Source organism: Lynx rufus, unplaced genomic scaffold, assembly GCF_022079265.1.
Source record: "Lynx rufus isolate CCGP_SWC_20201006 ecotype Redwood Valley unplaced genomic scaffold, mLynRuf1.p SCAF_11, whole genome shotgun sequence".
Classification (NCBI taxonomy): domain Eukaryota; kingdom Metazoa; phylum Chordata; class Mammalia; order Carnivora; family Felidae; genus Lynx; species Lynx rufus.
This window is the reverse complement of record NW_025814825.1, coordinates 9,666,141-9,680,561: the sequence shown is the minus strand read 5'-3', so window position 1 is coordinate 9,680,561 and position 14,421 is coordinate 9,666,141. Positions and strand designations below refer to the sequence as shown.

The window sequence follows — 14,421 nt, the reverse complement described above, 5'->3', positions numbered from 1 at the left end:
ATCTAATTTCAGACCCACAAGAATAGATTTATAATTAATCCTCTATAAATTTGCTAACTATGCAAAACAAAATCTCAATGTAGAGGATTAAGAACACTAAGAATAATATATTGCAAAGACATTAGAAATTGGAAAAAGTAAAGATGAAAATTAGATGTAAAATGACAAAAAATTTTGAATAGCAAATAATTTATGCAAAATATGTTATGAAATCTGGGATGCTAAATAGTTGATATAAGTACTGAGACATTTAGTTTCATTTAAATTAGTAAGAGAGTTTGCTTCTTCCAATCTTTTTTTACGACTGTATTTTCAAGAAAAATTTGCTGTACATTTTTAAAGTTTATTCCTCTTTAAGTTGCTCTTAAATTTGCCACGATAAATCTGCATAAAACTAGACTTTTGTAGGTATAATTTCTTTGGAATAAATAAGAAATTAAAAACTTGACATTGGTCTTAACAAATTCTTTTCTTCATTGTTTTTGATTGTGTTTGACCCCTGTTGGATTGACATTTGCTCAACCTATTTTTGATGTTATGAATGCAAAATGACAACATAAAAAGGCATCTCTCCTAGTGCAATTCAATTGAAACTTGTAGTTTTATAATAAAAAACACACAAAAGAATGTGTGGATACCATAGATAAAATAACATTTTCAAACAATAACCTGTGTCAAGCAAACAACAGAAACAAGTTGATTATTTCAGCCTCTGAAAAGTTAGGTTTTCATAATTTCACTTAAATTAGCTTTATAATACAAATTACATAATCACTATATGATCTGGGGTGGCTTCAAATTACTCTGGGTTATTTTTCAGATAATTTAGAAGCAAATCTCATTATGGATGGCAACATAAACAATTTAGAACATATTAAAAGATATTCACAGTTTACTTGTGTTATAAAGTTCTCCACCATGGCTCATATCTATACTGAATGAGCTATCAATGTTTAGAGTTCTTCTCCAGGAGAGAATTGATGTAGCACACAAAGTGAAAATTTTCACATATTTCCGTTGAGATGTTCCCAAAATATAGCCTCGCAGTTCTAAATGAAAAGTTGTCTTAAAAACCAGGCACATTTTGCACTAACTGATGGTTATTTTTAGGTAAACCACTTTGGGTTAATTAGGAGAAAATTTGCTACTGTACAATTATTATGCTCTATCCTTCCCACCTTGGCCTGAAAATAATGAGATGTAACAAGTTTTTCTTTGTCACTGGCAGCTGCACCTTTTAAGTGTATCAAAGTCTGTTGCTGTGGTTACAGCCTTTGTTTCCAGTGATGTTTTGTCCATGCTTCCCCCTACCGTTAACAATGGGTTACTCAAAATAATGAAATAATGAGTCAATTCATTCAGAAATATGTTGTTAAAATATCCCTCTTTGTCATTACATGTCACTGCTTAGAAACTAGGCTGTAATTCAAGGCAACAGTTAAGTCTGAGAAGAAGTGTTAAAAAAATCTTTGATTTTTTTTTTCATTTATAAGAAAAACCTGCCTATGTAATTGAAGAACCTCTTACAAGTCTCAACAATTAAATCCTTTTTGGTTAATGTATTATTTCTGGAACAAGTAGATAAAATTCTACGCAGTAAGCATGATAAAAATCGTGCATGTTTCGCACAGCACAGAATTTTAGAGTCAAGGTTTCTGGGCACAAAAGCAGTAACAAAACAGTCCCTACAAAACTGAGTAACTCTGAATAACACAAGAAATAAATTTTTGTTAATTTAAAATCTTAGAAACTGAAATGTGTAAAGTTTGTAAAGTAAAATGTAATTAAATTATGGTACTGTACATATCAGTTGTTTCTATAATTGAAACTTTACAATATGAAAAATACATTAGCTCTGTACAGTTTTTACAGGTAGGTAGGATGAGTTTTGAAAAAAAAGATTCTTTTTCTGTTTTCAGGGTCATACTCTGTTTAAGTCAAAAAAATACTGCACAACTTAGCTAATTACAAAGTGTAGACTTGAAACAATTCATGTCTTCTTTATTTCATGAATAGATCTTGGACTTTTGTTTGACAGGGGATTTTTGTTTTGTTTTGTTTTGAGAGTCCACAATGAACAAATCTTCCTCATTTTTGTCCTTGAGGTTACAAAGTTTGGTGGCAACCCTTGGCTACCGCTTAGCTCAGTTAAGTCAGCTGCTGTTTATGGTCACTGATTTGGCCAGCTGTTGTGATTGTGCTCAGGTCCAGCTCAGTCTCTAGGTGTGTTTCCATCGTATCTTCCTGTGCATTCGTTTCAAAGGACTTATGAGAGAGAAGTTCATGATGCACCCCACAGTAACTTATTGTGGGCTGGTCGTATGCCAGAAAGGTTGACACATTCATTGATAAAGGTATCTGGGGAAAAAATGACATGAGAAAAGTCAGTTATAAAACGACAAACCACTTTGGGGGCAAGATTTGATGACTATGAAGTGCTAACCTGACTAACCTCTACGGTTGTATCTGTGGCTCAAGTGTCCCCACACTATCCTAACTGATGTCCCTCATTCTCATTCATACTAGTAAGCACAATACAACAGCTTTAAAGCCTGGGATGGACCTGCTCAATTCTTAATTCAAATTATCAGATAAATAGTCGCCTAAGTGGTTCTGAAAATGCTGTAAGCTTTATTGACGAAGTCAGAAAATGCTTTTACTCACTAGGGTAAAATTGTGCTTTTAGAACTAAGGAAAGTATTATTTACTTATATCTGGTATTGGAATACACTAGAATGGTGGTTCTCAAACTTTATCATGCATAAAAATCACCTCCCCCTTCTTCACCTCAATCCCAAACTCCCCTGCATTTCTGATTCAGTAGGTGTGGGGGGGGGTAATGCCTAGAATTTGCATTTCTTACAATTTCCCCCTTTTGATGCTAGTGCTGTTAATCTACATACAATACTTTGAGAACCATTGCAGAAAGAGAATTGTCTAGGCAAGTCATTCTGGATCTTTTTACTCAATAATTTATTGATATCTGTTTTACTATCAAAAGGTTTTGAAACTTTAATGTCCGTAGTTTGGTCCATATATCTAAAATTTAGGCTTAGGGAACTCCTAGGGAGACTCTTTGGCTCCTATGAAGTTCTAAAAAGCAGCAAAGGATGATGTTAGTTTGAAGGAACCAGTGATAAAAATAAGGAAGGTACTCCCTTGCAAATTGTAGCTTAATGAAGAAAGCAATTAGAAAGATCTGTGAAAAAAGCGAGAGTAATCAATGTGAGCAGAAGGGAAATACACAGGTTGCACAGAAAGAGTAGTCTGAAATGTGATTTGATTATCAAAATCTAGAGATTATTCCCATTTTTTTAGTGAAATAATAAAAATTTGTTCTAAAAAGCAGGCAGAGTTGAGGAAACTTCAGCCCCAATCTCTGTTTAATATCCCAATTACTAATTCATGTTGTTGAATGGCCATGGATAAAAACTTCTACCATTCTTGTTTGGTGAATGTATCAAATATATTTCTGTTTGAGCATATTAGACTGAATTCCTTTCTGATCTCAGCTGAGATTAGAGCCTAAAGCTAAGAAAAAATAGAATGTCTAGGTTTTGTTCTTTTGTTAACTTCTTATCCTTTTCTCCCTGGATAAGAACCCTCTTGGGCAGTTTTCTTTCCATCCCAGCCCTTCTATCCGTATTTATTTTTCCTTCAGTAAAAATTGGTTGAACAAGTATTTTCTTGTGTTCTTGAACAAAAGAATTCACTTCTTTTGAGATTATTGTTTATTTTTTAATATGGACATTTCAGTGTATCAAATGTGTAGGGTTTAGTCCTTGGAGGCAGAAATGCAATCCCATTCATTAAATTAAATTCCTCAGTAGCTCTTCCTATTTATGTGGACTTAAAAAAAATTAAAGCATGCAGTTGTCTGATACATGAATAAAAGACTTTAAACATACACTTTAAAAAATAGCCAAGAAAGATCATAAAGGAAATGACAGGGTGCTTCCAAAAATGCTCATTTAATATAAGAATTCCTATTGTTACTGATGAACTACTCAGTTAAAATATATTATTATGCAAAAGTAATTGTACAGCATGAATAGATTTGAGTTATAGGAGAGAACGAAAATAGAACAAAAATAGAACTGTTTACATTAGCCTCTGGGAAATCAATGCTCTGTAATGTGTTATGGGTCATATATCTGTAGGATTTTATATAGTTGTTCTTATTTGTCATGGAAACTTCTGCTTCCTGGCTTACTTGGAATTAATTCTACTGTGAATAATTTGTAATTTCTATGGTGACTATTTATGAAAAACAGTAAACCATGACACATTTAGTGTGTGTATGTGTGTGTGTGTGTGTGTGTGTGTGTGTGTGTGTGTGAAAACATAGACAATTTCTTGCTTGGTTTAAAATCTACAGGCTGCTGGTGTCCAGAGTGCAAGTCCTAATTTGTACTGTTATCAGTTAGGTCTCATTATTCACTTAAAAATCCCACATATTTTCTTTAGAGAGTTTCTTATTTTTGGATATGTCTTAGTTTGAAATACATAACCCCACAATTATACTTTTTCAATATCAAGTCATATTTTTCACATTTTAATATTTCTGAATTTGGAGTGGTACTTAAAATCAATGTGAATGTTCAACATGTATTTTCTTCTGTGCAACTATCAGTGATTCTTAGTTAATGACATCTTAATATCAAGAAAATAACTGGTAAGATGTACCAGTAAGAATTTAGCAGCTAACCATATCTGAATATAGCATCACAGTAAATTTTCCAAGCTTGACTTAAATGATTTTGAAAGTCTAAGAGTTAGCATTGGATATATTCACATGTACATTTGTAGGACTACATACATATATTTATGCATATACATACACAGTATATAACCATATGCATAAATACACATATATATAATATTGTGGTCAATACTTATGATTTCAAAATCATTTAACTCTGTGAAAAATACAAATTTTGATGATACATCAGTTTTGGACAACTATTTCATATTTGCTGCTTATATAAGATATGCATATAGATATACTACATATAATAATAATATATTTATTTATTTAAAGAAGTGTTTTGACTTTTTTCAAAAAGCAGTTGCTAGTGACTTTATACTTGTTCATCTTGATGCCTCTACTTTCCATTTGTGTACATAGCTGATTTCTAAGAGTAGCCTCGGGTTTTGCTACAGTATGTGCAATTTGATGTGTGTTTGGGGATTGGTTAATAATATTTGTTTCAGTCCTTCCAAACATGAGCTTTGGTAGTTTTACTTACAGTCAAAGTACCAAGATATGTCCTTGGTATTATTTGAGTAATATTAAGAAACAATGGAAAATATCTTCCCTACTGGGGGAAGATTTCCCATCTTGAAAATTTTATTATTAATTATTATTTTGGTTCCTAAGTATTGAGGCAGTTGATGAAATGGAAGTGTTATATGATGAGAGTAGTGTAAGCAATTATCATCAGCATTGCAGGTTGATTTCCTAGGAGTGTCAAATTTGGCTTAGATGTCACTTCAGGTCCTACCTTAATTTCTTTAGGATTTTTGTAGTGGTTTCTCTGTCTAGCTACCTGAGCAGCTGTGGCCATTTGTTCCACCTCTTGGTCAACAACTGCCTGGACATATCTGTAATATCTTCCTCATGATCATCCCTATCATTCATTGAGCATGTACACTGTGCTAGGTACCATGCTACATGCTGGACTAGGGTCATCTTATTTAAGTTTCTCAAAGGCTGCTTGAGGTAAATATAATTTTCCCCATTTTACAGTTGAGGAAACTAAGATAGTTTATGTAGTCTACAATCACTTACTTGGTGAATTGCAGAAGTAGTTGCCTGACTTCTTCATCACTACATTTTACTGCTTATTTATCACTTTATCTAACTGGCACTGTCCTTGGAGCCTAGAGAAGTGAACACAATGTAATGTGCCTGATACTATTTAGACACCATTTCTCAACATTTGAATCTTATTTTCAGTAGGGTGAACACAGATTTCCTGTGCTACACCATAGCTTTATGATACTGCTTTGCACACTGGGCCCTCAGAAAATAAGCAGTTTATCAGGGATTTATGTGTGTAAGTGGTGATGGCTCAAAATCAGAGCTGTCTGCTTCTTACAAAGCTCATATTGGTTAATTCAAAGTGTAAGGAAAAGGGTCTAATTTGGAGAACATTCTGGGCTAGGACAGGAACTTTACATATACTGTCAGATACAAATATGTGTAAGATATTTTAGGGAGACCTTTAGGGATTTTAAGCTAAATTTCTGTGTTGACTTGGAAGTTGGTAGAAAATTTTCCAATTAAGTGATGTTAAACTTTTCTTTACACCAAAAAATGCAAAAGGTTAGGAACCTCAATCTGTAGTTTGATTATTTTGTTTCCTATTAAATAATAGTTGCTTTATTTCTTTCTGTATGTAAGCATGGTTATAGGTAGGTGCTGGGGGGACAGCAGGAAAGGGGAAGTGAGAAACAAACATGAATAAGACATTATTTCTGCTCTTTGGCAAAATCATAGACTAGTGAGGAAAATAGATAAAATAATGCAAGAGAGTGAAGGAAGACAATGGATGGGGTGAGCTGGGATACAAGTTATTGTGTGTTATGTATAAGGACATATATATGTATATATATGTATATTCATATGTGTATGCATACTGTGCTCTGATTTGCTGATTCTACTAATTATATTGTTCATCCTTTGTGGGTGCATAACAAACAAGCCATCTTTCTTGTTTGGAAATAATGTTGTTATTTTCCAGATTTATTGGCAAGAGCCAATTTTGCTGAGAAGTGATTTACATTTACTTTTATAGACTCTCCCACAGAGATACTATATTTTACTTTGAAGCTGATTTATCTGTTTGAAGAGCAATCTATCTCTTGGAACTCTTTAGCATTCTAATGGTTAATTTGTGTAAGTACAACAGACTGTTGGATCATTAATTTTAATTATTTTGATTCTAGTAGTAATTTATTTTAAAAATTTTTCAGGAAGAACTTAATTAAGAGCCTGCACTTATGTTATGCTACCTTTAAGCTTTAAAAAACCCTAACTTTTTAAATGTTTTTAAATTATTACATGTAATCCAGACTTTGATATTAATTTTGGTATTTTGAAGAGCTAAGTTGCCAACTAAAGTAAGAATAGCTATCCTGAGATCAAAAGTATATGATAATAAGGCAAGGACTCAATATGATTTTGAAAATTTTCCAGTGTCTGGAACTTGAGAATAATGTGAAATAAAGCATTACATACAAGAGGATAATAATTATTCTAGTGTCTTTTGTGTCAAAAATATAGTGAACTCCTGCAGAATGAAATTATAAAGTGAAAAAAAAATCAAGTTTCACTTAAAAGGTCTTAGTTCTCCTTGCACCAAAATGCATTTGGAGTAAAAAGAAAACAAATTCTGAATTTTATGTGTGTCTTGCAAATTTGTAATTTTAGTAGTGTCCCCACTCCATCTAAGTAATGGAGAATCTTATAAAATTCAGGTCCCCTTATCTTTGCAATCTCTAAAAATATATCTTAAATATTTAAATGATGTTTCCACTTGTGAATGTATTTTGTCTTTACAAAACAATTTGTTTCTATTCCAGATTTGCAACGAGAAATAAATGGGAGCTGGCTACATATACATTGGTTTTCATAATTTCACATGCTAGTATCTACAAAAGCAAATAGAAGTATTCATTCATTAATTTATTCACTTCAACAAAGATTTGTTGAATGCCTTCTCTGGGCCTGGTGCTGTGTGTTAGATGCTGGAGGTAAACCAAGCGCTTGTCCTTAAAGCTTCTGGTTGGAATATAAACCATTCTAACATGTTTAGCAAGTGGAAGAGAGAGGAGTTCATATAGAAAGAGAGTTTCTCTTTTCCCCAACTGGCATTTCTGTCGTATTCATTCATTCTTGTTCTTGTTCTCTCTTCCTTGAATTATTAATGAACTGCCTCAATACTTTTATGGTATGTATATTTTGAAGGTCTGTCTTCTTTGGTCCTTATTTGTACATGTATTTTATTTTATGTTAGACTATAACCTTCTTGAGCATAAAATCTATGATTAACCACATTTCCCTACGGCTTATATCATTTCACATGGTGCCTTAAACATAGTAAGTACTAAATATGTATTCAATGAATCAATGAACACATGAATGAATGAAATAGTAGAGTAAAGGGTACTTAGTATAGCCTGGGAAGAAATTAAAAACCATCATAGGATGACTGGGCTTTATGAGAACTACATGGCTAAGAAAATCTGCTACAGTCTAATGATGTTAAGACCAGGCTATTATGACTCTAGGATAGAAGTAGAGGGCTACAATGAATTTCCAAAAATACATACTAATGATGAGGCACATAGTGCTGTGTTACAATGTTTACAATCCTTGTTTACTTTTTATTTTATTTTAATTATTTAAACCTTTTATTATTAATTTTACGTTAAAACATTAATATATTATATTTTATTATGTGAAGTATTAGTTACATGTTTGAAATATATAAAAATTTTAAAAACAATATTAAAAATAAAATATTCTTAATTTGGTGATTTTCCTCCTATAAATTGCAGAATGTTTTATCTGTGCTTTGTCCTTTAATACCTTCCACACCTGTATTTTTCAGACTCTAGTGCTCCCTGGAAACACAGCCCGTGATCTCCAAGAGTTTGGTTCACCTGCCAAATTAGCTCTCCCAGTAATGGACTCTGCTCAGGATCCTTCTGTGTTAACCTCTGTTTTATTTTTGTAGTGCCAGTAGAAAGTGATGTTTCTCTTTTACTGAGGCAAAGCAAAATGCCCCAAACTGTTTCCATTTACATGCAAATCTTTCTGCACAGTCCGATGCCTGCTAAATTGGCACAGTTGCCAGGTAAAGTGATGGGACCCAAATTGAGACTATGACTCAAAGGCCCCACTGATCTTGATGCTGTGTTTCCAAATCTGTTTCTTCATACTGTTGTGCAATGAGGTGCAGTTGCTACTCAGTTTTAAAACAATCTCCTTCTTTTTCTTTTTTCTTCCTCCCCTCCCCGGAAATTGTAGTTACAATAGTCCACTTAAGGATCATATAATGATGATACAGCTGTTGATATTTTTAGTATAGATTTGTATAAATCTGTGAATGAGTGAAAATCATCAATTGCATTCAACACTTCAAAACAAACAACAAATTATAGTGTTTGGCACTGCTACAGACGTGTCTGGTATAAGAACTCTTTGTATCTGTGACTGACAGGGCATTTCAGTCTCATGTTGGGGTACTGTATGGGATTTCTCTGAACATAGGCATTAATATTTGGTTTTCTGTCATGATTTCTGATATCCTACCTGCTTTCCAACTGGTTTTTCACTCCCTGCTAGCTTATTGGAGTTTTGACCTTCTTCATAAAATAGGCTGTCCATTTCTGACATGCCTGATCTTGAGAAGTTATCCTACATTGGCAGGATTTTGATATCCAGACTCTCTTTGGGGTTCTCATTTCTATTGAGGACCCAGAGAGCTGTACCTTAGGATTCCCTGAATCTTGTATTGGTTTTCCAAACAGGCTTTCAAATGATATGATTATCGACTGATTAGAAAAGAGTTTCTCTTCAACCTGAGTTTTAAATTAGTTGAGATGTTTTTGTTGAGATTATCTCCAAGCTAAATGAGATAATATTCTATATCAGTTGCATAAAAATCTTACACTTCAGGATTTAGTTCACATAATACTTCCTATATGAAAACCCATCAGATAATTTGATTCTGTAGTGATGAGCTCCCGCTATGAATTTCTTCAGAATTTCAATGTATATAAGTATCAACATGTACCATTTCTTCCATCCATCCATCTATCCATACAACCATCATTTAGTATCCTTGGGATACTGAACGAACAAAATCAATTCCTTTGAAGAAGCCAGCAGTTATACAATACTGTTTTTCCTAGGTGGGTGGAAGTGTGTGTAAGTTATGGAAATGGAGAGAAAGATCTGCCTTTTCTCTGAGCCTTTATATAGGTAACATCATGTTTGAGCTGGCCAGCTTGGTCTTATTTATAATATTGATATTATTTCATTTATGTTAACATGATCTATATAGACTATAAATTTTATAGAGAATAAAGATTTTTTAGAGTTTTACAGGCTTGTGTATTAGTAAAATTTTGAAAATTCTTGTTAGTAGAAAGACTGGCAGTGAAAAGAACTACTCACAAAGTTTACATTTATATACTTATGTTTGTAATGAAGATACAAGATCTTCAGATAAAGTTGAGCTAATAGATATAGTTAATCTAATTCATTACAAGTAATTCATTAATATAATTTAATAATTATCAATATATTAATGATTAATTTATGATTTCAAATTTTATATGACACAAAGATTATAAAATTTAATAAGTATTTCCTTATAATACAGCTTTTATTCTAATACAGTAAAATAACTCTTGTTGACATTTAAATAGATTAACTTCTAACTTGTGTTAGCACATACAGATTGTATAAGGGGTGACTATCATTAGAGTAATTGAAATTAATGTTAGGAGTAGGGAGTATCTAGCTCTGGCCAGTGTTTTACCTATATTGTCTCACTTAATTTTAGTCTCTTTCTGTCTCTCTTTCTCTCTCTCTCTCTCTCTCTCTCTCAGTTTCATCTAGCACTTACAAACTGTCATTTTCTAGGTTCATTTTCTCTTACCTTACTTCATAGGCTATAGTATGTCTGTCTTAACTTCTTAATAATACAGGACAGCTAAATGGTTGTATCTTTGATGAGGGTTATGTGATCAGCTACATATATACACAGATAATCTTTTTCAACTATGGCTTTGATCAAACTAATTAAAAATAAAGTACGTAAAGGAAAAATGTGAAGTGTTATATCTTAATGGTCCACCTTATTTCATTACCAATATTGTGATTTGGTTTTAGCTGTAGGTTCAAAGTAGATATCAAATGTGGTTAAAAAATCAAAGTATTTTAGCTCATATTTAGACTTTAAAACTCAAGCCTGAGGTTGCATAACAATCTTCATTATCATCAGAGTACCTTAGAGAATATGTTTTAGCTCCTTTTAACGTGGCTGGATATTCAGTAATACACAAGGCACAACTATAAAATAATACAAGGGAATTTTATGTTTTTATTATTGTTTCCTAATTGTTAGGTCCTACAATTTATACTGCTAACCAATGACCAGAATGATATGAGATAAGTGATGAAGGAAAGGATGAACCTTAATTTACAGACATATACTCCAGATAGAATTTCTACGGGGTACAGTCTTCCTTGTGAAAAAGTTTAATTTTATACCATTATGGATAGTATGAAAAATTCATAATTTTTCATTCTATTATTTAAGTACCTATTATCAAAATATCAAGATTAAAAAGGAAAAACTGATACAAATCTTTAAAAAATACACAATTAAGGAAATCTAATATAAGGGATAGGACATCTAAACTAATCTAAGGTGCAAAATGTTTCTTATAATTTTCTCATGGCTACTAAAGAAGTTCTCACCTGAATGAACCTCTGAATAGAGTTATAAAAAATTTTTAAATTAATATACTCTTAATATCTGATTTTGGCCCCTCAGATTTAGTTTTAAATTTTATAAATGGAATTCTGATATTACATGAGATAATATAGGCATATTATATATAATCACAGTATATTATATATTATGTATAATTTATAATATATAATAAGTATACTTATATATATAAGCATATTTTCTGTATGTAAACATAATATATGTTTGTGTATAAATACATACACACACAACTTGGAAATGGTTAGTGACTTTTTCCCAATAAGAACATGTTTGGTATTTTCTTCCTATTACCCTTTCTCACTAGTAAGTATTTGTGGAATTCTCACTTCAGGCATACAGTTGTGCCAAACATTTGAGGATAATTCAAGGCACGACAGATCTGAGGATAGATTGTCTACTATCACTGAGTTTCTATCCTCATTTAGAATATATGAATGTCAAGTTAAAAAACTGGTAAACTTGAGACTAGTTATAAGTATAAATACTAAGAGAGAAGGCTTTCAGTGTATGATATTTTGTGCTTATTTGTAAGGAACTATAGCCTGTGATTTCACCCTCTTTCTGAGAAATTTTGTCAAAACAAGGCATCTCTTTTTTGAACAGGTGTTGACTTCGGAAAATGATTATTATCAACTGAATTTATTGTATCTTTGTCTCATCCTAATAGAGAACTGATTAGATTTTTCTTACCTCTTATTTTTTTTTCTTTTCTCATATGCTTTTTTTGGCTTAAGCTTACATTTTCATAAAATATTTATAGTTTTTGTAAGTAAATCAGATTCTTAAAAGTATACAATGGGAATAATCCCAAATACCTATGGGAAGAACGAATGTATTTTGAATGGCTTATTTTCAATGATTTTATATTTTTTTATTATAGGACATGAAACTGGGACACATACCAGTGACAGTGTAGGGACAAAGCTATACAGTTTCTTAGTACTAGGTTCTTATTGTTGAACTGTAATCACAAGTGACTGAATAATGCAGGTTTTCTTAGTCTTTTTGAAGAATTTAAAAATACAAATTAAGAATGAAAAAATTCTAGAAAATAAGAACAGTTCACATATAATTCAAATGTAGTTAAAATTCCAAGAACATTGTTGAAATTTTGTATTGAGTAGACAATGAAAAGTAACACCATGAGATAGGGTCATTCTGTTTTAGGAATGGTGTTGGCAGGAAAAAGAAAACTACACTATGTAGCAATTTTTAGCATTAAACAACATTTCCTAGATAGCCACGAAAGAACATTGACAAATTTATTGGATCTGTTGGCTGACCATTTTTCTTTTTTTTTTTTAAATTTTTTTTTTTCAACGTTTATTTATTTTTGGGACAGAGAGAGACAGAGCATGAACGGGGGAGGGGCAGAGAGAGAGGGAGACACAGAATCGGAAACAGGCTTCAGGCTCTGAGCCATCAGCCCAGAGCCTGACGCGGGGCTCGAACTCACAGACCGCGAGATCGTGACCTGGCTGAAGTCGGACGCTTAACCGACTGCGCCACCCAGGCGCCCCCCATTTTTCTAATTGTACCTCACAGTGTGTTCAGTTAGAGGGCAACTATGTGACTTATATTTGTGTCATGGTGCTGGAGCTACATCTTAGGCCCTTTCTTTTTACTTGAGGACATTAGCAACGTGTGTGTGTGTGTGTGTGTGTGTGTGTGTGTTTTAAGTATATTTATTTATTTTTGAGAGACAAAGAGTACAAATGGGAGAGGTAAAGAAAGAGAGGATGAGAGAGAGAATCCCAAACAGGCCCTGCACTGTCAGCCCAGAGCCTGATGCTGGGCTCAGACTCACCAACTGTGAGATCATGACCTGAGCTGAAATCAGAAAGTTGGAGGTTTAATGGACTGAGCCACCAGGTGCCCCAACAACATGGTTTTGAAGAAAGGAAGACTCTTTCTCTAATAAATTAGATAGCTCCTGTGGGTATTTGAAAGGATTCAAAGTTTAAGAATTTTAATAATGCAGAAGTCTTTATACCAGTATGCTTAGTGGTCCCCTGATCATGCTTGCCCCTCCTGATCCAAGGGGCACAGCTGCTTTATGGTCAGAACACACAGGTGGCTTCTCTCAGAATGCATGACTACCACAGAAATGCCTGCCTGGTTCAGCATTCAAGTTACACTCTGCTCATAAGAATTTAATTAATATAGGTTGACAGTTTCTGGTCACCAAAATCTGGTTAGTGTCTTGACTCATAATACTGTGGTCAATTCCCTGGACTACCCAGGTTGGAGGTGCTTTTATTAGTTCTAGAGCTTGACATCTGATCTTTAAAATCTCTTTTAGTGCTCACATGTTGAAATTTTCTTCTCTGTGCTGATACAGAATAGATAATTTATCTTAAAAAAAAAAAAAAGCATGTACTTGGAGGAGAAAAGGCCCTTCCTTTTCTATATTCCCACCCCATTCCTTCAGAGATTTCTTCTCCTGTGGACCAGCTGAGCAATTCATAGATTCAGTGAGTCCCTAAGAGCCCCATAGAGTAATTGAGAATTTGGGAGGAAGGAAAATGATTCTCAACTTCATGGTGTAGGAAATGCATTTCTAGAGACTGGGGCCTTGAGTATATCCCTTTCCAAATCTGCTTGGGGGTTTAGGGTTTTCAACTTATGCCACGAGCGATATTGATTAAGCATTTTCTGCCTTGCCCATTAGCTCTCCCTTCTGCTCAGTGCTGTAGTGAAATCACAATTTGTGCCATGGAAATCACTGAGGCAATAAATCCAGCACTTATGACTTCAATGTATTATTGAGAAGAGAGCACAGATGGACTATAAGGGAGCAAGCAGTTGTTCAAACCAACTAATATCTTTGATAATTAATAAATGTAACAGGGGAAATGAACAGCAAATGAAGGAGTAACTGATCTAA

At 33.2% G+C, this 14,421-nt stretch overlaps 2 protein-coding genes across 2 annotated transcripts in view; one reads left to right on the top strand and one right to left on the bottom strand.

The window, feature by feature from the left end:
• Positions 1-14,421, top strand: part of CTNNA3 (catenin alpha 3) — a 1,681,070-nt gene that overhangs the window by 545,323 nt on the left and 1,121,326 nt on the right. The gene's annotated exons all lie outside the window — the stretch shown is intronic.
• The window catches only part of LRRTM3 (leucine rich repeat transmembrane neuronal 3), a 165,416-nt gene continuing 153,143 nt past the window's right edge, over positions 2,149-14,421 (bottom strand). Inside the window, exon 3 of the mRNA XM_047073689.1 lies at positions 2,149-2,358. Coding sequence (XP_046929645.1) covers positions 2,149-2,358 — 210 coding nt within the window. The remainder of the gene's footprint in view (positions 2,359-14,421) is intronic.